A 22,561-nucleotide genomic window follows, 5' to 3' on the forward strand; every position below is an offset into this window, starting at 1 on the left:
TAAAACTGATAGCATTAGCATTAGCATAAGAGTAAACTAAATTTTGTCTTCGGAACAAATGAACAATGATTAAACCGATAGCATTAGCATATGGAGTATATAAAATTATAAATGGATCGGTTTGGCCAAAAGCATTGCTGGACCATGGGGGAATGGGGGCATGCTAGTAGTAGTCCAAGTCCCAACCACCAAAAGGGCATACAGTTTAGACTTTAAAACAATTCTGGATATAGATATAGTAAGAACCAAAGAATCAGAATTAGTGCTATAACTAATTGATTCAGGAGCACATATATCTTACAACATCATTTTGTGGCACCGAATTTTGTGCAACTACAAAAGCGCCTTTGCAAAACAATGAGAAAGATCAATCAGATATTTCATACCTTGAGCCATATAATTGGATCGAACAAATAAAGTGAAAGCTTAAGTACACAGAAATTGTATGTATCCATTTCATACCAAGATACTCTAGGCTGTCAGCCACGAGTTATAACTTCTAAAACTACACTGAAGGATAAATGCTAACAAACTACACTTTGCACTGTGCTTAGTCACGAGAATCGTCCAAAATTAAACGAATCCATACATATTCAGCTACAAATACAAAAAAAAAAAAAAAAAAACATCAATCAAATTGATAAATGAACGTAAAAAATGAGGTGCCTTTTTCTCCATGGCCAAATGAGAGGCAAGAAAATATTCACCACTCCATTATAAACATTGGTTTCTAGGAAGAAAAATGAAGGCACTTTCATTAGATCCCCTGCAACCAGGCCGCGCCTATGGTGGTGATGTCTGACCTGCATTATAAATATTGGCTGTCAAATTTTTCATTAGTTCCAAATCAAAGTTCTAAGTTGCAGGCAAAAATTATAGGGTGGATTGAACAACTAAATTTTATGACAATACCAACATTTATTTTCAAAAATATACCAACTCTATATGTGAATCTTGTCCTATGAAGACTAAAGAGCTACAAAATGTCAGAAGTAACTCCTATAGTAAGAGCTCGAAAATCACGCAAGATGAAAGTAACTCCTATAGTAAGAGCATCAAATTTCATTAAACAAAATGCAAGCTCCAAATATAGAACGACAAATTGGTAATAAAAAATACGACCACAAGTGAATGAATCTTTCCTGTTATCCCCTCGTCATCGCATATGAAGATCCAAATCACAGTAAAGAAAATGCACCAAACTAAAAGAAATCGAAACATAAACCTCTGTAAAGAAGTGAATATTTACGAACAAAGAGCAAACTTTAGAGCATTATGAAATGGCTAAGAGTTCAAAAGTTGATATTTGGGATTGTTTGTCACCTGTCTTCGAGAGATGAAGTCATCGTACAAGAACTAAGCAGTTTCTGCTTTTAATATCTTTGTAATCAATGACAATGTTGGGAATGTGGGTTAAGATGCTCCAGTCCTCTCTGCTATGTTCCCTGATAATATGGCAATGGTAGAATTCCAATGAGCGAAGCATGGCGAAATTGAGGATAAATTTGTTTTGTGAGTCCCTGAGACAAGGATCTTTATAAGGTGTCTAGATACTGCCTATCCATGTGTGTTCAAATAATGGCTGTTGATCCTCATATCAGTATTTTCTTCAATGTGACTCCCATCATGCAGTCTCTCAAAAGTTCTCTTGGCAGTATAAGATGAAAAAGGCTCAGTTGATATTAACCCACTGCTCTGACTACTACCTCTAGAAATATTGGAGGCAGTTGAATCTGCCAACACTGAATCCATGAGATGACTTGAAGAAGGAACAGCAAGCGGAAATGGTGGATCACGAGCTGATGGAGTGTCAACTCCTGCACTAGGGGAACAGTGATTAAAGCTTAGACATTAAGGAAATGGTTCATAAATCCATAATGCAGTAAATTGTTAAAAAAAAAGTTCTATATGGATAAACTTAATCTGAGTGAATAATTACAGTGTAATATTAAATATGTAGTTGAGCTGAAACATTCCGTACCAAGGTCCAAGCTAGTCGATCGCAAAGGTTTGTCAGATTTATCCAAACCTCTCGGCATGCTTTCAATAGCACTAATTTTTTGTTTACTTGCATGCAGCACACTTCCAAGACTTCTCTCAGTACTTTTTCCTAAAGATTTTGCTTGCGATAAAACAAGACCAGAAGAGAGAGGTGTTCCTGAGGGCATAGTTGCACTCCTGTCATTGCAACAATTGCAGAAGTTCCATACCCAGGTACATTAGAACTAGGTGTTTGGGATGGAGTACGCAATGATTGCACCCCTTTATCACGAAGTGAAGGAGAAGCATATCTCCTGTGGACACCACCTTCTTCTTCATTTATAACCTATACGGAAATGCATCACATCAAACACTGAGTTTTCTTATCATTAACAAGGGATCCCATGAATAGATGGAAACAAATACCCTTTGAATGACGGATTTTTGTAAACATCCGATAACAAGTTCACGCAGTTGATCGCACCTGCAAAGTTTCATTTCCCCACTAGGTTTATATTAACTGACAAACTACAACATCCACTTTCCCCAGTAAGTAATTGCCACAAATAAATTATTCATCAGCATCTTTTCTACCGTAAACGTAAAAGATGTAATGGTAATTTTTAAATACATAATTAAGTCAATAGCTAAACACCAAGGAAGCAAAAAACAACCAACTATAAACCAAAAACACTTGTCTTTACTTATTTTACGTAGGTAAAGCTTCACGAACTGATGAATTCACCTTAAATCATCAGGATCTTTATTTCTAACTAACTTCTCCAGAGAAAACGTGTTAAAAAAAACCCACGTGCAAAAGTAAAAAAAAAATGAATGAAAAGCTTTAAGACCAAAATTTAAAGGTGTTAACAAACTTGGTTCTCTTAACCAAAGTCGTGTACATAAATGTGTGAACACTCATTTCCGTAAAACGTGGATTTAGGACATAGAAGGATATATAAAATCCTATTCAACTGCATGTACATTCATCTCCCCCAAAAACTTTACATAAGATTTTACTAGACCCGACACCATGATAGTCTTAGTTAGAATTCACAATTTTGATATAAAATTGTAGTCACAACCCATCAACCAAAAAAATAATACCTCACTAATTGCGCTGCTACACAACACTTTATTAGATCTTCATAAAGATCTGCCGCTCATTGTATTTCTGATGCATCTGCCCAGTACTCAAGTATCAGAAGTGCATAGTCACAACACCTGCAGCATAAAATGTAATTATTTATTAATTAAAAAAAAATAAAACCTTCCACCTTAAACAAGAAGCACGATAAATATACCTAGCACGGAGTACTGCATTGCGGTCATTTTCAGCAGAATCAGCAATTCGAGGGAGCACACGCGCAACTTTGCAGTTACGCAACATCTGAAATATGAATATTATTTTATCAAAAATAGCATATAGATTAAAAGAAAATAGAAAATTATAGAAGCAGTTTAGTAGTACCGTCTTTATGCAGTTGTCTCTGCAGATTCAGCAATCACAAGTACAGTTATGACGACAAACTTGAAAAGAACCTAAAAGCAAGATGACAATGTCAGCAGAAATAGTAGCAGAACTTGTCCAAGAAAAGGTGAACTTACTGGAATGAACATCTGAGCACATGCCTCAAAATCTCCCAGAAGCTCCTTCGATAATAAGCACAACAGATGGAAAGCCTACAGAGAGAATCCCAACCAAAGATAAAAAGGTTTATTAATTGAAAAAAATAATAATTAATGAATACTGAAATGAAGAAAAAGGGAAGGACCTCTTCTTCTCGTTCAATTGGGGTTCTGTAAAACACGAAATCTTCTTCTTGAGATTGTGTAATGAAAAATGAAGATGTTGGGAATGAATTTTCCGCCAGAAGAATGTGGGTTAAGATGTCAGTCAATTTCAATGTTGGGACTGCGATGTTCGAAAATCAGTGTGGGAAGAAAGGAGACATTACCACTTCAGAAATCTGGTGTTAAATTGGCATAATATTATTATGAACGTTGATGGGGGTAATGTTAAAGGGGTGTGAGTTTCTCTTCTTTGCTTTTGTTTCTCTGTATTTGTATCTGTCATACTGTGACAAACTCACTCACTGTATGTATCTCTTTGTGCCTTTGCACTACTTTTTAATAAAGATTACTTATCCACAAATAAAGACTTGGTGGTTTGAGCATACAGTACATGGATTCAGATGAGAATTCGTTGATTTGCTGTCAGACCAGTATGTGCTCTTAGTCATTCGGCAAACACCTTGGTATAAGGCATCAGCTGACCGATCAATTAAGAGCTAAACACTTTATGCTGGAGACAATCAATTTATACATCCAGTCGTATATATTAGAAAAAATGCTAAAACTCAAGCAAATATAGATGTCTAGTGAACTTTACCGCCAACTCACACCATCATCTTCTTGTTAGCTACGTTAGTTTAGTAGAATTGTGCTGGTATATACTAGGTGCTCAATGCAGAAGTAATTGCCATTTAATTTGTGGTACATAGATTCAAGAATAGCTATTAGATGTGCACTATACAAAACCCACAAAAAGAAGTAGAGAACCCTGCTGACTTAATTGAATTGAATAACTTTAATTTTTCAGAAACGAACTGAAGTGCAATGAATCTTCATCAGTATACTAGTACAACAGATTGTTCAATACCTTTGCTTCATAAACGGTAGTTACTCATCATGAGTTACTGCACTCTTTTTGTCACACGCACAAGATATTGGATCGTAGAGACAGATGTGTAGATCTCCCTGGACCTTTAGGTGGTGAAAATGGCTTTTATACAAGTCCCAAAACTCTTCACTGCCAAAGGAAACAACAATAAAGTCTATCAGTGAGGATTTTAATACAAAAAGTTTTGATGGATGTCAAGCAGAATTAATAACACAAAAAAACCAAGGCTCGGAATTTTTTTAAATCTATAGAGTTCCATAGCTATACCTGACTTGCGGAAGAGTAAGCAATGAATAGCCTTTTGCATCTGTGCATGTCCATCACAATCACTGATAGCCTCGAAAGCCCCAAAGCATCCACGTCAATTAACTTTTTAATCCTGGCCATAAGATTTAACACTAAGTCACATATTACAAGATGGAGGTGTACTCTAGAAGAACCAAAATTTGGAGTCGATTTTGTTGACATATAAATCACTCATTCACTTGCTCAATCACTCATTCACTTGTCATAGCCAATCTGAGACCCCTACTTATGGTTTCCTTAATCTATTTAAAACAATTAGATAATTAACTTAATTTATTTCGCTAATTTGTACTTTGATTAAGATCTTTTCACTGATTACTTCGGTACCATCAGTTAGCCTACACCAAACAACAGAAACAAATGTGACATTACTGAATTTTATCACTTCTAATGGAAAGCCCTATTGCCATCAAGATCTGATAATAGATTGATCTAGGAAAGATTTCCTTTTGTAAGTAAAATTTATTAATTAGGATGTAACAAGGATACAAATGTGAGAGAGAATCTCACTAACATGGTGCAAACCGACATCCCAAGTCCTAGTGCCCGTTCTAAAGAACTCCTTAATTAAGGCTACGCCCCTATGACAACCCATGTACAGCTCCCAACCAACTACATTCCGAATGTTAGACAAGATATTCCAATTTTCAAGCCCATCACTAGCAAATAAGTCATCACTAGCGAATAGGCTTTGGCAGTTTTGGTGATGTCATCTAGATAGTATTGTTAAGATGAAAGGTCACACAACTTTCTTAAAGTTGAAATAGTCATGCTACTTATCACAACTAATCACAACTAGCCAAAAAGTACACTCCAAAAGGGTTCAAGTTTTTCCCCGTACGTTTTCTTTATTTATCAAGTCCAAATTTTCCAATACACAAGTTGGTTTTTAATTAAAGAGTGCATGCACAACTAGCAACAAGATCACTCCTCAAGCATTGAAGTTTCCCTTTTCTATCAAAGTCTACAATTCTCAATATGTAAGTTGGTTCTAAAAATAAAAGCATTGACAAAGGGCCACCTCATACTTACGCACGTGTTTATTAGTAAATAACTTTCTATCCAACTCTACAATCATCAATATGTAAGTTGGTTCTTGAAAAAAAAAAGTGTTGTAAAAGAGCCACATCGTACTTACAATGATGTTTATTAATTAATTGTCTTCTCAACACTATCCTGCTAAAAATTTAGTGCTTAAGGGAAATGTTCCTTTTAAGGTTTGAGCCAAGGGCTACAATTGCAGAAATAGTCAAAAGCTTACATTCCTTACCTGCTTGGCGTACCACTAGCAATATTTACACGGCTCTTAAGCATGGAGACCTACATCAACCAAAAAAAGAATAAGGTTTCATAAATATTACTGATCCAAGATAAGTACATTTTGCACCAAAAGAAAAAAGGCAAGGAGGGTGATCTGGTATCTAAGTTGCAGAATTAGACGTTAACAAAGATAACAACATAGTACAGGAGTTTTCCATTCAATTACATGCTTCAAGTACATACACTAAACGAATATGTTATTCAGTGAGATGCATGACCTATGTACCAGAATATACAAGGGATGGTAGACAATGCCACCTGGAGCAAACAATTTTCAACATACAGATAAAAGTATTACAACTTGCGAACTTATTCAATGTGCCTGAATTTTCGGTCCACCGTACATGAGAGAAAACATGAAATGACAAACTGACCGTTAAGCCTCCATAGCAAAAGGACATTCTGGATCCTTCTGCTACAAGGTGGAGCTTATTTGTGGAGATAAAGCAGCTTGTTAAGTTATGTTGAGTTCTTTCCAACTTAAAAGTTATCAAAGATAAAAAGTAGCATAGCTGATTAATAATAGACACGAGGTCATGCATTTCTTCCTGAGAATGTGAAGGCGCGAGTTCGTATAACCAAAATATTACAAAGAGTCAACATTGATGTAATAAATACTATAGTAGTGAATGATGAGATACGGCTGAAATGTCTTCTGATAAATGACTACAAATAGCATAAAGGAAAATAAGTGATAGTAAAAATGCAAGAAATGCTGACTTAACTTCCCTTGAAATGGTTTTCAGTTGAATGGTGTGATACACTGATATCACGGGAATGTGTTTTAATTACAAATGCAAATCATCTATACCAAAGTGTATGGATCCGAAACCTCGTCATTTGACAATATGTTTTCCATATTTTCTAAAACTGAGCGATTTCCCATGTATCTGGGATGCACCAACTGTCATCTGCTTATGCAGCCTGTATTTCGTTGGAATAGGAAGGTTTCAAGTCCTCCACTCTGGTATAGACGAATGCTCTTTTTGAGTATTGACTACAAATTATCTTTGATAAACTAAAAGGATGTAAATGAAATACAATTTATCGAAAAATATTAATATATTTAGTTATTAACATACAATGACTACATTAGACAATTATTGTGATAAAAAGAATAAATCAAAATCGATTTTTTGTAACCAATTTAATTTGACAAAAAAAACAAAAAAGGTAACAAATATGCTCTTTCTCATAGATAAAGTACCTAAAGTATGTAAAAGATTAGGGGTAAAGTTGAAAAGTTAAAAGTGAGATGACTTATATTCCAGTTTGTCTTTTCTTGAAGTGAATGTCAAAAGTACCCTTCATTAAGTGGCTTTCACTTTAAGTTTAAGGGTAAAGTTGTCACTTCAGTTTTTTGATCTTAGGTTATTTAGTTTCTAGCTAAAATGACAGAGGAGCCAAAAATACACTTCACTAAAACTCGTCTACATTTTAAAGATACTCCTGAATAGGATACCATCCACCTCAAGTTTGTGGGAGTTCTTACGACAGAACCAACTGAGCATGTGTGAGTGTGTCTGTAAGCGTGTATATTTTGTACGTACTGTCTGGAACCAAAGTCCCACCACAAAAACATGATATGCTAATAGCAAGGGCAGAACCACCTAGCAGATTTTATAAATAGATAAATGACACAGCAAAATAATGTCTGAAAGCAAAGCAACAAACGAAGAAGAGGGAACAAAGAAACTAATAGTAAAGTTGCAACAAATTTACCTCCAGTGAGAGAGATTTCACGTGTAAGGTTTTTATTCTTCGGACTGCTCTTTTTGTGGCTAAGACTTGCAAACTTCATCTCCCCTGGCAAAAACTGACCTGCAGCCCCATTTGAAGATCGAATCTTCGGTTCAATTTTTTCCAATCTAGCATTGATATCTTTGACTTGAAGTTCAAAATCTGAACAGAATTAATAACACCACAGGCAGGGTATAATAAAGTTTATTCTCATATGAAAGGACAATCCTATTCTTATAACCAGCAGAAGCAAGTTAAACAGTGATAATCACCATCGATGAGGGAAGATGGTGACGCTGCAACTCTTCTCGAAATTGAGATCCAACTTGTGCATACATTTCCTGAAGAGCAAAAAAAAACAAATGGTCAAATAAAATATGCCCACAAACCCAGTTTTATAGTATTTAGAACATGCAACCTTTCAATCAATAAGAGATGTTAAGTCCATACACATCTAGAGAACTTAGAGAACAACTTTGTAACTTTACTTATGTAAATTTAAACTTAATTAAAAGACAAAGAAAGGACACAAAGGCTGTCTGGCGTCATCTTATAATGAGATAGTCAAACACATAAAGGGTAGGACGCAGGAAAAAACAAAATGTAAGTTACTCTACGCTCATTGCACTTTGCTGGCGAATCCACAAACCAACTGCTTGAACGTAATTGAAATTAGTAGGTACAAGATTCCCTTGGTTGCCAAGGGCCATGCTCAGGCTTGAGTAACATTCCGGATCAAATAACTTTTATCCTATTAGAAATACAGTAGTTTTTTTTATTCTTGGGTTGAACATAAGTAGTTTGTTCTTAATATTCTTGTCATGCACTGGATGTAAGTCATAACTAATAACTTCAGAGTTGAAAGTATTGGAGATTGCCGACATGACTCTCATATGTAGGATGCTTTGTCCTGCTTTGTCCTGCTTTGTATCTTCTACATTGTATCTCCTGCTTTGTATCTCCCTCTCTCTATAATTTTATAAGATACACAACGAATGTCAAGGGAACCTACGGATAAAACATAAAAAAAAGAGGTATAGAAAACAATACAATCAAGCAAAGTCCTCATCAGATTACTACCTCGCCTAGGATTTACTAGTAATTTGATAGTTTTAGTCTTTTAGATCAAAATTAAAAAAATATACATAATGAGAAAAATGGGCACGAGATACTTCAACTCAACAGGGATGAGTAGATCTTATTAGTACAGTTCAAAATAACTAATCACTACAGTAATCTAGTTCTTCAAACAACCGTTTCCTCATCACTCACCTCGATAAAAAGTACTGCTGCTTCTCTTACACTGATTTGAGTCATTCAGCATCTGCAAAATCTGATAATACAAAAAAACTATATAAACATAGATACACAAATGTAATAAGCATTTAAAATTCATTTTTGCAGACAATATGAATGAGCTTCATGCCTCTCCTCATCGGTATTTTACGCGACATTGATTCAAGAAGCAAAAATTACTAAGGGATCAGTTGTTGGTTGGGTCGAGACAAATCTTCGTGACCAATTCCCTTCCAACTTGTCAATCTGGGATGGTGTGTTCATTTCATGTACGAAAAGAAAAACACTTTATTTGCAGGGTTATTTTACTATTTTCATTCATTTGAAACAGGTTTTAACAGTGGTAGAGAATCCAGGGAGAATCTTTAAAACGGCCATCAGATTTAATCACCTATTTCCTCCACCGTCACAGATGATAATACTGTTTCTGATAATACCATAGAAAAATATATCATAGTCCAGAGATTCACCTACTATTCCCCATTCTAAAACCCACTCCTTTGGAAATAATATACAAGCCCACCAATCCATATTGTCCTACATCGGTGAGTGAGAAAAAATGTATATCTAGTAACTTTATAAAGCCACTAATTATAATGATGCCCATGATAACCTCGAGCAGACAGGTGACAGTAGTTTATCAAAAGTTTGATACAAAATCGAGAAGTTAATTACAGGAGGAAGTATAACTCCCTGAAGGGGAAGCTCTGTAGAAGCAAATAGACCGATTGCCGACGTGACAATCCGTGCAAACTCTTCGCGGACTCTCCAACTTTTGTGCATCCAGGCATAATATCCGGCTCTTTCATCAACAATTGTTGGTGAAGAAACCTATATCATAAAATGTACTTTAGTCCCAACTTTAACATTTCCATTTCAAGTTTTCAACGTATACAAATGCATCACAATTTTATCATCTAAGGATAAACAAAAGTAAAGATACTATATTCATTTTCCTCTCTTGAACTCTCAAACAAACTGTGCTTGACAATCAACACCATAAATCATTTCCCCCCTTTTCCAAGTGATTTCACAATAAATAAGACTGAAAGCACATGTTCAAAACAACAACATTATTTCCACAACGTCTAGTGAGTGAGTAAACAAAATCATCAGATTACACACAAAATGGACATGGCACTTCTAGTGAGTGAGTAAACAAGAATGAAACAATTCCATGGTCAACTATTCTATTTAAACATTTAAACAGATTGGCATCCGACCCACAGTCGCAATGATTTGAGGACAATAATGATTTTGAAAGAACACCTACATCGTAGAATAATTCCAGACTTTCAAGGCTGAGGAGGAAACAGGTAGTGTGGTTGGGCATCTAAATTGTTAAGTGATAGAAAGACATTGGACATCAATGAGTTAGCCGGTACAATAAAAAGGCACAATACATACCTGTTGTTGGGATCAATTTCCAACGCAGTAAGGTCCAAATCGGCCAGCTGAATGTAACCTTGGGCTCGTCTATAGAGTGCCTTAACATTCGTACTCTCAAGTTCTAGCACCTACAAAATTATTATTGCAACATTAATCCTCAGGCCCCTTGGTTTGATGTGATTTGAGTTGTAGGTATAAGTTAATCCGCAGTTACCTTTGAGCAAAGCTTCTCTGCTTGTTTGTAGTCCTTTAGCTTCAGCTTGCAAGCTGCATTATTCAGATTGCAGCTTACCTTCAGAACCTTGGACTGTTTCTTTTCCTCTTCACTGAAGTTGGTGTCATATTCAATAAATTTTCCAGCCTGATTACAAGGAGATTTTCATGCAGTTGCAATAAAATGAAATCATCTCTAAAATTATTCGATCCTACTAAAAACTTTCTTACCTTTTCATATATTTTTGAAGCCTTAGCATATTTTCCAGCTTTGAATGCTACATTTCCTTCCTTTTTCTTCTTACCAGCAGCTTCAATTTTTTCAGGTGTGTTCATGTCCCACGATTCTCTCTCCTAATGATAGAAAAGGAAAATTGTAAACTCACTCGTACCAAGCAAAATGCAAGATCCATACAAAGAGAAATCACACTGAAGATACCTTGACAAAGGATTCAAGCTCAACTTCATAGTATAATGTGGAATTTGGGGGAACAACAGCCATTTCTTGCTTGGATTCAGATGAACCGAAACCATATTCTGGAGCAATAGTCGACTCTGCAACCTCCCCTTTCTTCATTGTCATGACAGCTCTATCAAGTCCATCAATAACTTGCTCTGCAAAATGTAAAGACTACACTTCAGTATCAAGTTTAATCATGATAACAAAGAAAGCATGCCAAATCCAGCGACGTGAAAAATTACCTTCATCCATCTTGAACTCAAATGGCCCCTCAGCAATCACAGGTACAGTTATGACGACAAGCTTGAAAAGAACCTGAAAGCAAGATGACAATGTCAGCAGAAATAGAGAGAGAAAAAGGTTTATTATTAATTGAAAAAATAAATAATTAATGAATACTGAAATGAAGAAAAAGGGAAGGACCTCTTCTTCTCGTTCAATTGGGCTTCTGTAAAACACCAAATCTTCTTCATGTTTTCGTTCAATTGTGTAATCAAAAATGAAAAATGAACTTTCCGCCAGAAGAACTAACTCAATTTCTGCCCCTTTTAATACCTATCCCTTCAATTTCAATGGTGGGATAGATGCTCCAGTCCTCCTCTCTGGTACGATCAGAGCAACCGCGGATGTACAATTTGCGAAGCATAGTGAGTGGTTTCAACTCCTCTGGCTTGAAATCAAAGAATTCGCAGTAATAAAATCTCAATTTTTGAAGTGACGTGAGTTGGTTTAATCCTTGGGGGAGAGAAGAATGCCAAGAACCCCAGATTGTAAGAGATTTAAGGTTGTTGTTGTGGGTGAGGGACATTAACGATTTTGAAAGAACGCCTAAATCGTACCTTAATTTCAGAGTTTCAAGCCGAGGAGGAAAAAGGTAGTGCGGTTCCACCTTCAAATTTGGGCAATTATAAAGGCGCAAGTATGACATCATCATCATCTAAGTAGGGAGTGTGGAACCAACATAGTTCCAGATTTGCAATCGTTCCAAGCTTTCTTTATGTGGTTCCAGATTTTCAAGAACACCTTCCATCTTTCGTATCTCCTCTTCGCTGCTGACGTTGCTGACGTGTCCAAAATTCAATTCCAAGTGTGAAATGTTGTTCTTTTTATGTAATTCTGCCAGTTTGGCCTCATTCACACTTTTTACCTGCCCTAACCCCGATATATATAGCTCTCCTTTTAGAAAATTGAGATTTCCTAAATCCCCAATCATTGACCCTTTGCTACTTACATCACTCACAACAAACTTACTTAATGTTCGAAGCTCACTCAATCTCTCAATACCTCCTCGCGGATAATAAATTAGATTAGGAGTGCCTTGAACTTCCAGATGTCTTAGGTTAGAAAGTTCTCCAATTCTTTCTGGAAGTCTGCAAAGACTTCTACAGGAGTTAAGCTTCAGTGTTTGCAAATTAACTAGACTTCTCACTGTCTCAGGCAATTCCTTCAGATATGACTTAGAGAAATCAAGGTACCGAAGATGTAATAATCTATTCACTTCAATTGGAAGTACTTCAAGGCCAGATTTCCATGTATAGTATTTATGACTCAAGTCTAAGGTTCTAAGACATGTCAACTGGTGTAATGCAGAAGGTACCTACTTGGGCGATTTGGCTACCAGCGTGCGTAACTTTTTCGCTTCATAGATAGATGGATTCTCTACATCATTAACTGTCAAATGACGAATCTTACAACTGCTAATTTTCTCATTATTCACCAAAACAGAGCAATCAGTTTTTGTGAGGAACTCGGCAAAGTCATGTACGAGATCATGCATCTTGCATTCAACAATGTTTCCATCATCGTCTTTCTTAAAATCTTGGAAGAATGAACGCATCGCCAGAGCATCAAAATACTCTACACCAACCCTCTCTAGCTCTCTTGCTCCATCAGAACCGAGATAACCTTGAGCCATCCATAGCTTCACCAACTGATCCTTCTCCATCCATGTTGTGGTCTTTTCGGAAAGATTGCCGCGATTACATAAAGCATCGTTTCAAAACGACGACAAAGCGTGATAGCTCAACGAAGAGCGGTAAAAACCTTTTTCTTGTGTTTCCCAAACGTCACTTTTAATACATCCGTCCAATCTTCTTTTGCTCGTTTGAATCGCATTAGACTTGCTAATGTCTTGACAAACTAGTGGAACACCTTTGCATTTCTTTGCGATTTCTTGTCCAATTCCTTCAATCTTTCCCCGCTTTTGTTGTGTTCTTTCCCAAAAGCTATATGTCCGAATAAGTCCCAACAGCCATCGTCGACAAACCGTGCAAGCCTGTGTATATAAATTGAACCGATCATTGTCGCAGAATCGGCCTCGTTACGTGTGGTGACGATGATTTTGTTTCCTCGCTCACAACCATTGAGAGATAGCTTCAATGGCTCCCAAAGACCGGAATCTTCAAATCCAAACATCATCTAGCACAAGCAAAACCGCTTTCCCTTTATTGAGTTGCACCAATACCGATGTAAAAGTTCCCACCCGACCACATTTGGTGGCTTGCCTCGATAGCTTGTTCAATGATTTCTCTTGCAACCCTTTCAAGATCAAAAGGTTCGTGAGACACAAACTCATATTTTCAGCTCGTAGGTGGATGCTATAGTTCCTTCATTATACACTAGTTTTGCGCCAAGAGTTGTCTTACCGAACCCGCCCGAGTTCAACTATCGACAAGATAGTTGTTGAGCTGAGTTTCTTGTTGACTAGTCTCACATAGCACCGCTTAGTATACTTTGTTTGTCAAGATCCTCGACCGAATACCTCGATACATCCACAACGAGAGCTAGTGAATTGTAGAGGTTGTTGAGGTTCTCATGTGACTATGACTCGGAAGGAGGTGTAGTTGGTCCTTGTTGGTGAGAGCAACCTCGGCAAGTCTTTCTCTTATGTCCTTAATCCTATGAGCAATATCATAGCGTGCACCACCATGTTTCAAGCAAGCACACGGAGATAACAAGTAGGAGCACATCTTGTTGGCAACATGAGAGTCGCCAGATAAATCCCTCTATTAGGTGAGATGAGAATATGTGTGTTCCATTAAGTCCAATACATCATCTGCATCATACATCACATCTTTGAGATCTTCCAACCAAATCTTTACTGCATTTTCATGTATTTCCTTCTTTTCAGCATCTTCAAGCACCGCTTTGATCAGAGTGAGCTTAGTCTCCAGTTTTTTTACTTCTTTACGAACGCCAACCACTAACCGCACCTCTTGTTCAAGTTCTTTTCGAATGATTGAGGCCAACTGGTCTACGACAGCAGAAACTATTGCTTCAACCATTTTTCTTTTTCTTTTTTGAATCAAGGAGATACAAAAAGCTAAGGGAAGGAATACGAAATCAAGGAGAGATACGATGGAGCTCGAATGAATTATTGATGTTAGGTTGTGGAAAAGTGGATATTTTTTGTTGTGGAGGAACCGAATATTTAAAGCCAAATGAATTATTCATTTCTCTCTTGACAAGCAATAATGACTTCAACTTCACTTCAACTTATAAACAACTAACACCTCTTAAACCCCACAACCTCAACTTTTCACAAGAACAAAATCTCATTCCCTTCTTCTCATGATCCGAAACTTCCCAGTATCCCTTGCACTGACGTTTCCTTCGCTGAAAGGTACTTCAAAGTATATATTCCATTCCTTTCCTAAATTTTGCATAACCCCTTTTGATAAATGACTAAAAATGTATTCTTTTCTTGTTAATAGAGAAAATAGATGAATCCCACACTTAAAAAGTCACATGCGAATTCATGGAGGATAAACTTTGGTTTTATATATAATTTTTGGGATATATATATCCTTTGACTGCCATGACCTGCACATTGTCACATAACATATTGTCATTTATACAATTATACATGGTTCCTCGTGCTAATAAGAAATTATATATGATGCTACAAAGATGTCGCCTTGACGCAGTCTAATATTCACTAGTAATTCTCCATCTATTATTGGGAACGCAATAAATGGTCGTCTTCAATGTGAATAGAAGCAATCTTAGAATAGTGTTAGAAATCCTACACCATGCGTGTACTTAGATAGAGCTATGTTATAACGGACACCATAGTTGGCTTAAGTGCTGGATTTGGTGTTTCGCTGCTGAGTCACATGGATAGAGATATCAAATTGCCTGCAGTTTTTGCCGATCCGGTTAATTGTTGTAGTAAATTGTCTGTTAAGGCCATTCTCTTACCTTTGTCTATATTTCCATACATATCTGATATTGTTGCGCAAGTTCTTAGTTCATGCCAAGTATTTTGCCTAAATCCTGGTTATCTGTTTATGAATGTTAGGCGTTAACGCTAGTCACAGCAATCATTGTTCCCAAAGTCGGTTACATTTTGTTGGACAGGACTTACACATATACACTTTTGAGCTACGGCTTACCCTGGCCCTCTAAGGATTTGAATCTCGTTCTTTGATTTCATTTGTCCTACTGAATGCTTTATCACCTTACTAATCTGTCTTTAGTTTGGTTATTGAACACCATGTCTATTCATGTGAAGAAATGGAACGTTTATTGATGTGCATGGTAACCAATTTCAAGTTGTTGGGGAGCACTTTGCAATTTGCTAATCATAGGTCTTGTAAAGGTGAGAGACATAGATGAATCTTCTTGTTTGTTGTGTGGATCCTTGCCTCAATAGGATCCACAGTGTCAAAGTAGGATTCGTGTCATTAACTCCAATACTCTGTTACCATATGATGAGATGGCACAAATAGGACTCACCGTGAGGTTTTTGCTGTCATCCAAGATGAAGATAGATTTCTTCCTTGTACGGATTGAGCACTTTGCACATATATACTAAATGCTTGTTCTTTATGTCTACCAAAAGTATATTTGTTATCATCAACCGAAACCCTCCCTTTACCATCCCGACTGCAATGCATCATTTTATCATCATTTAGTTTTGGGTTATTACCAAATGTTTTACGACATTAATACTTCTGAAGAGGCCCTCTAGTTCATCTGAATTCTAATAGAAAGAGCAAATGCACCTTGCTTCAGTTACTTGTGTTAACCAAAACTTACCAATCTATTTTAATTTTTCTTGTTCTTCGAAGTTAGAACATCTTTAAATCACCAATCTATTTTAATATTTTTTTTAGGGAGATAGCATCCTAATAAAGAAACTATACCAGTCACTTGTGTTACAGAAGGGTATGATGGAAAGTATACCAGTCACTTGACCAGAATTGACCAAAAATTGACCATTTTGACCAGGTTTTATGGGCTTGAATATGATCTTTTTAAGCTTCAAATGGGTTTCTTTTAGACTTGATAGAAATGTCTTGTTTTCAATAGCATATTCATCTTGTTTTCATGCTAAAATGCAGATTTTTCTGAAATGCCGATTTTGGTTAATTTCTAGTTCTCATACATTGTTGGACTCTTTTTAACAACTAGTGAGAAACGAGACAAAGTGACAAAAGATTGTCTAGAGATGCTGAGAGCCATAGAAGAACACGGTGGCCTTGGAGAGAATTTTTTTTTCGGAGGTGATGAGATTGGCCTAGTAGACTTGGTCATGAGATTTTTAGCTCAATGGTTTGGAGTGATAGAGGAAGTAGTATGGGTAAAGGTTATGGAACCCCAAGAGTTTCCATGTTTGAAGACATGGATAAAGAATTTCAAGGAAGTTCCAGTCATCACAGAAAACCTACCAGATCATGAGGAAATGGTACCCATGTTCAAATGGCGAAGAGAGGTGCTGATGGCAAAGGCATCCGCATGATATACTTGTGTCCTTTATGTGCACCAATCCTTATTAGCGTCCCACGATATACTTGTGTCCAATGTGTGTGCCATGTTGATTTTGTACCACTAACAACCACAGTTCATTGAAGTTTGCTCAAGTTTTAATAAAGTTGAGCTTGTCTTTGAAATGAACTTTGGTCAAGTTTTAATAAAGTTGAGCTTGTCTTCAAAATTGAAGTTTGCTCAAATTTTAATAAAGTTGAGCTTGTCTTTGAAATGAACTTTGCTTAAGTTTTAATAAAGTTGAGCTTGTCTTCGAAGGCGGAACAACTTTAAATCACTAATCCATTTTAAACATTTTTTAGGGATAGCATCCTAAAGAAATTATACTTAAAATTATACCAGTCGCTTGTGTTCTCTGTCTATTTAATTCTTTGTTTTTGTTGGTAAAACTAAAAGTACCTAGTGAATTGATCACTCAAATCTCCCTAATTCAACTTTTAAGGATAGGCAACTACTACTATTGGAACAGTTATACATTTGCTTAGCGGTAGGAATCAGGATTCAGGACAAGGGCCACCGACTGCTGCATTGGGGAAGAAGGGAGTCTTTCTTTATAACACCCTTTTGTTATAACCAAGCCTACAAGCAAATAACAAACTCCAAAGACAATTCTCCATTTTCATTGGGAATCCACAAGGATAACCCCACAATATTTGGGAGTAAACTATCGAAATGAGTCTCACATGGCTTTAAAATAACGAATTGACATGATGCAATTTCGTAGGATAGCCTAGTAGCATCACGCTCTCTTATTAAAAGAATTTCTCTAGCTATATGGTCTCATCGTCCTAAATTCCTAATGGAAATTAAATGTGCAAGACTGAAATTGCTGTGAGAACTGAGAAACAAATCCCTTTTGGTGTTGCATTCTCCAACCTTGGTTTAAGACATCCCTCGCGGCAAGCATTTTTAGCAACTTGATCACACACGTTCAGGAAAACTAAAAATCAAATTATTCGTTAACCTGACACTACTTTACCTCTGTCCATAAAAATGTTTCAGAAAAAGGCTGGTTTAGATGCAAGAAAGAAAGTTAAAAGGTACCAAATCACATATCGCAGAACATTTTGTTTTGGAAGCCATATACTTGCAACATAAATTGTTGAAATGAATCGACAAGGCCTTTTAAATCACTGTTTACACTGTACAATTTTATAAAAAAAGAATTTCTTTGTAAGATCTCTTTCTTTGTAGCATCTCTCCAATTGAATACTTGTGTAGAATCTTTTATTGATGACATCACGCCTTGCATATTTGCAAGGTTTGCATCAAGAATAGTTTAGACGCAGGGGAGATGTACCTAATTCAACTTCTTTGAAAATGGTTTGTTGATGGCTTGATGCAGATACCAGGGATACTTGGTGCCCAAGCTAAAAACATTTGTTTTTATCACCAGTTGAAAAAAGGACATTCGCACAGACAGTGGTTCCATAACCATTGACTATGGAGTCCTAATGCCTAAGGCTGAAACTTTATCGGGATCGATCACCATAACCAGCATAAATGGACATCTGCACTGAGACCATCTCATCAACATGGAAGAAGTTAAGCTATTCGGAACATGGCCTAGTCCTTTTAGTTACACAGTGAAGTGGGCATTAACTAAAGAGTACAGATTACACATACATAAATGAGGATGTTACCAACAAGAGTGCCTTGCTCTTGAAGTATAACCCAGTTTATCAGAAAGTTCCAATTCTTGTTCATGGTAGAAAAGCAATAGCAGAGTCTGTTGTTATACTTGAATACATTAATGAGACATGACCAGAAAATCCACTGCTGCAAAAAGATCCCTATGAGAGATCTGTAGCTCGGTTTTGGGCGAAGTACTTCGAGGATAAGGTAGTGCTATTCGTTGTTCAAACCTTTTATTTTTTGGCAAATTACCCAACCAATCTGCTTTTACAATTGGTCTTCAAGATAGCTTGTATCGTTTCTAACTATCAGATCATAAATTAAATTACTAAGCAATAGCTTGACGTCAAGTTGCAAAAAGTAAAATTCTGATGACTTCTCCAAATTGTGGAGAGTTTCATTTAGTCTTGTTAAATCCAGTAAACAGCTATTACCATATACTGGTTAATACTGGGTGACTTCATAAGATTTAGGGTTAACTAGTATTAAACCCCCGCCCCGTGACTATTGTTTTGTGTGTATTTGGGGGGGGGGGGTCCTAATTGGCTCATATAGTGGGGGGTAGTACTAGTTAATCCTAAGATTTATATAGTAAACTAGTAGCAATTATGATAATAGTAATATAATTGACTAGATTCTCTCCAGTCGGGGGGGGGTGGGGCCTAATTTCCCATCTTGGGGGGAACCTAATTGGCTCATCTAGTGGGAGGTAGTACTAGTTAATCCTAAGATTTATATAGTAAACTAGTAGCAATTATGATAATAGTAATATAATTGACTAGATCAACCTCATATTCATCTTATTTTGGTTTTTAGAACTCTTCCATTGCTGAATTATTTGTCACGACTGGAGAGAATCGAGATAAAGCAGCAAAAGATTGTCTGGAGATGCTGAGAACCATAGAAGAACACAGTGGTCTTGGAGAGAAGAAATTTTTCGGAGGCGATGAGATTGGCCTAGCAGACTTGGTCTTGGGATTTTTAGCACAATGGTTTGGAGTGATAGAGGAAGTAGTAGCAGTAAAGATTATGGAACCCCAACAGTTTCCACGTTTGCAGGCATGGATAAAGAATTTCAAGGAAGTTCCCATCATAAAAGAAAATCTACTCATGAGGACATGCTACCCGTGTTCAAATGGCGAAGGGAGCCGATGATGGCAATGGCATCCGCATGATATATACTTGTGTCCTCTATGTGCACCAATCCCCAGGGAGATGCGATTAGCATCCCATGACACTTGTGTCCAATGTGTGCTTTCGTTGTTCGTCGTACGTTTGTTGCGTTCACTCTTCACTGCTATATATTGCACTAAATGTAACCGCAAATAACAACTGTTCTCTATAGAAGTTGCGCTACATGTAACCATAAAATTGAGCTTGCCTTTCGAACACCTTTAAACCACTAATCCATTTTAGTAAATCATTTGTGGGAGACAGGCAGATAGCATCCTAAAGAAACTATATTATTAGGTGTCTAATTGTCTATGCCAGCCATGACCTCCTGCCATGACTGGAGAGGCAATAAAAGATTGTTTGGAGATGCTGAGATTGTGGGCATTGAACAGAAGAAATTGTTCGGAGGTGATGAGATTGGGCTAGTGGACTTGGTCTTGGGAGTTTTAGCTCATTGGAATGGAGTGATAGAGGAGTGAAAGATTATGGAACCCCAACAGTTTCCACTTTTGCATGCATGGATAAAGAATTTCAAGGAAGTTCCGGTCATCAAAGAAAATCTACCCGATCTTGATAAAATGCTACCCTGCTACCCGCTTACTTCAAATGTGAAGGGAGAAAATCATACAAATGGCATCCGCATGATACTTATTTTCTAATTCCTATACGTGCACATAGGGAGATGCTACTAGCATCCTTATGAATCATATTGTCCTATGAGTTGCTCCTATTGTCAGTTTACTTGTTACTCTCCACTTAACTGTTACTGCACTTCATGCAGTGGGCAAGACGTATTTTGACAATTAGTACTATGAATAAGTGAATAAGCATGGAGTCCACGATTCATTGTGAAGTTGTTAATCATTTATAAGAACCGAATGTGTGCTATCTATTGCAGCTAGTACAAACTCTGATCTCATTAGTAAGTTGTTTCTGGAAAAATCCCTATAAATCATTACTCCCTTTGGGTCGAATCATTTGTGTGGCTTAGTCAACCCGCAACCACCAGACAATCATCCCATTGTAAGTAGACATGTAATGCTTTCAATAAATACCTAATGGAGGCAGACTAGCCAATCACTGAACTGTCCCTAATTGAACTTTAAACGTGTACAACTGCTACAATTACAGAGATCGATTGGGGGCCAGAAATGTCACAGATAAGTGATCGAAAATATATAAACTAAGTTACAAGGTCACAATGTGGAATCAGGACGAAGCCTTCGACTCCATGCCCTCTAAAAATGATGGGTGTTAAGCATTCACTCTGACTAAGGTAAGATGTAAGAACTTACTGCTGCACTAAGGGACATATGCGCCTCTTCTCTTGTAATCTAGCCTAAAAGAAGTGAAGAAATAAACAACTGTTCTTACAAACTTGATAACAGGAATAGCTGGTTAGGAAAAGTACAGTTCAGTACAAAAGATAGAATATTCAGGGACAGACTTACAGGCAGACCCCTACCTGTAGCATCAAACTGCAAAGACTTACAGGCCTCCAATCTCTAAGAGTATCATCATGAAAGAAGGTTCCTGACTACAAAGCAACAAGGTTTGTAGTTACCCACAAAGCAATCATGTAATAAACCCACTCGGGTCCACGCAACAAAGAGAAACGCACCACATAAACAACTATCACTCGCCAAGCAAAAGTCGATCCCTTAGGAAATGCAGGATGGTCTTTCCTTAGGTGCTTCTGTGCTTTTTCAAAGTCATAGAAGAAACTCCAACATACACAACATACATATGAGAATCCAATAATGTCATCGAAAATCTCCTTACAGTATCTATCAATATATTTTGCCTTGGAACTTGCTTCATTATACCCACGCAGGGCTTATTTGACCAAGTGACCGCTCCCTAACCATTGAAGAGAGCACTTTCAAAGATGCTCTCTTCGAACTTACTTCACCAGGTAAGCGCTCTCTAACATTGGAGAATGCTATTTAGAGCTAGCTGCTCTCTTCGGCTTACTCACTGTAGCAAAATCCTCAGTAGCCAGGCAATATATAACCATAGAGGGGGACTTCTCTCCCGAGAGGGGTCTTTCTCATTCTCAAGTAAAACCTCTATTCGGCCTCACAAAGTTGTAGGCTGTTGGCAGCTGGGATTATTAGCACTATGCATATTAACATCTTGCTGAATCAAATCCATACCTACATCCTATTGTTGTAAAGAGCAAGGTACAATCTCTATCTCAGGTCTCTGGTGTGCCACACATCTTCTAGGAAAACTCCTCCTATTGCTCTTTGTCAGAAATCTAAAAGGCCTCCTCACCTCATCCCTAATATAGCTGGCTCTCCAATTCCACCAACTGTGGTATTTCAAGAATCTGTTTGCTTTCTTTGGGGACCCATCTTTCTCTGTTGGGCACTTTGCTTCAAACTGAGTGCCCAAATGTGCTACTATTCTTGCAAGAACTTGCAATGCAAGGGCATTCAATCCCCACCTGCCTCTATCCAAATTCACTTACACAGAAGTATGAAATATATACTCGGAGTCCACTTCAATGCAAGCATTTGCAAAAGAAAGTCTCCCTTTCATAGCTGTGGCTTCATCTAGGCAGGTTGGATTACCCAGTAAGCTAGTAACATGGC

General features: G+C 37.1%; 1 protein-coding gene, 1 long non-coding RNA gene and 1 pseudogene across 11 annotated transcripts; 2 read left to right on the forward strand and 1 right to left on the reverse strand.

Moving 5' to 3' along the window:
* Window positions 1–363: 363 nt before the first annotated feature.
* On the reverse strand, window positions 364–15,205 carry LOC147506559 (peptidyl-prolyl cis-trans isomerase FKBP62-like). 6 transcript variants are annotated; one of them, XM_086558650.1, is made up of 21 exons: window positions 11,811–15,186; window positions 11,630–11,702; window positions 11,367–11,542; window positions 11,159–11,281; window positions 10,929–11,075; window positions 10,733–10,842; window positions 10,001–10,156; window positions 9,302–9,362; window positions 8,302–8,370; window positions 8,012–8,191; window positions 6,231–6,289; window positions 4,931–5,042; window positions 4,643–4,792; window positions 3,589–3,663; window positions 3,452–3,522; window positions 3,285–3,370; window positions 3,088–3,204; window positions 2,407–2,464; window positions 1,982–2,326; window positions 1,324–1,817; window positions 364–803 (listed from the first exon to the last, which is right to left on the reverse strand). In XM_086558650.1, exons 2-8 carry the CDS (start codon window positions 11,637–11,639, stop codon window positions 9,347–9,349), a joined length of 738 nt encoding a protein of 245 aa, XP_086414776.1. In that variant the 5' UTR covers window positions 11,640–11,702; window positions 11,811–15,186; the 3' UTR covers window positions 364–803; window positions 1,324–1,817; window positions 1,982–2,326; window positions 2,407–2,464; window positions 3,088–3,204; window positions 3,285–3,370; window positions 3,452–3,522; window positions 3,589–3,663; window positions 4,643–4,792; window positions 4,931–5,042; window positions 6,231–6,289; window positions 8,012–8,191; window positions 8,302–8,370; window positions 9,302–9,346. The 6 variants fall into 6 exon arrangements, with proteins under 6 accessions (XP_086414776.1, XP_086414778.1, XP_086414780.1 ...); XM_086558652.1 differs by having other exon boundaries at window positions 364–821; XM_086558654.1 differs by lacking the exons at window positions 364–803; window positions 1,324–1,817; window positions 1,982–2,326; ... (3 more) ...; window positions 3,452–3,522; window positions 3,589–3,663 and having other exon boundaries at window positions 4,453–4,792; window positions 6,240–6,289; window positions 10,016–10,156; window positions 11,811–15,193.
* On the forward strand, window positions 14,871–17,370 carry LOC147506560 (uncharacterized). 4 transcript variants are annotated; one of them, XR_015193816.1, is made up of 3 exons: window positions 14,871–15,009; window positions 15,866–15,987; window positions 16,733–17,370. It is a non-coding gene; the product is annotated as an uncharacterized LOC147506560 (long non-coding RNA). The 4 variants fall into 4 exon arrangements; XR_015193815.1 differs by having other exon boundaries at window positions 15,901–15,987; XR_015193817.1 differs by having other exon boundaries at window positions 14,890–15,009; window positions 15,688–15,987.
* A 1,244-nt stretch (window positions 17,371–18,614) lies between these two features.
* LOC147506561 (putative glutathione S-transferase) lies at window positions 18,615–20,831 on the forward strand (annotated as a pseudogene). Its single transcript, XR_015193811.1, has 2 exons — window positions 18,615–18,998; window positions 19,608–20,831. The product of XR_015193811.1 is annotated as a putative glutathione S-transferase (transcript).
* Window positions 20,832–22,561: the final 1,730 nt, after the last annotated feature.

This window comes from Coptis chinensis, chromosome 4, assembly GCF_015680905.1.
Source record: "Coptis chinensis isolate HL-2020 chromosome 4, ASM1568090v1, whole genome shotgun sequence".
Lineage (NCBI taxonomy): Eukaryota > Viridiplantae > Streptophyta > Magnoliopsida > Ranunculales > Ranunculaceae > Coptis > Coptis chinensis.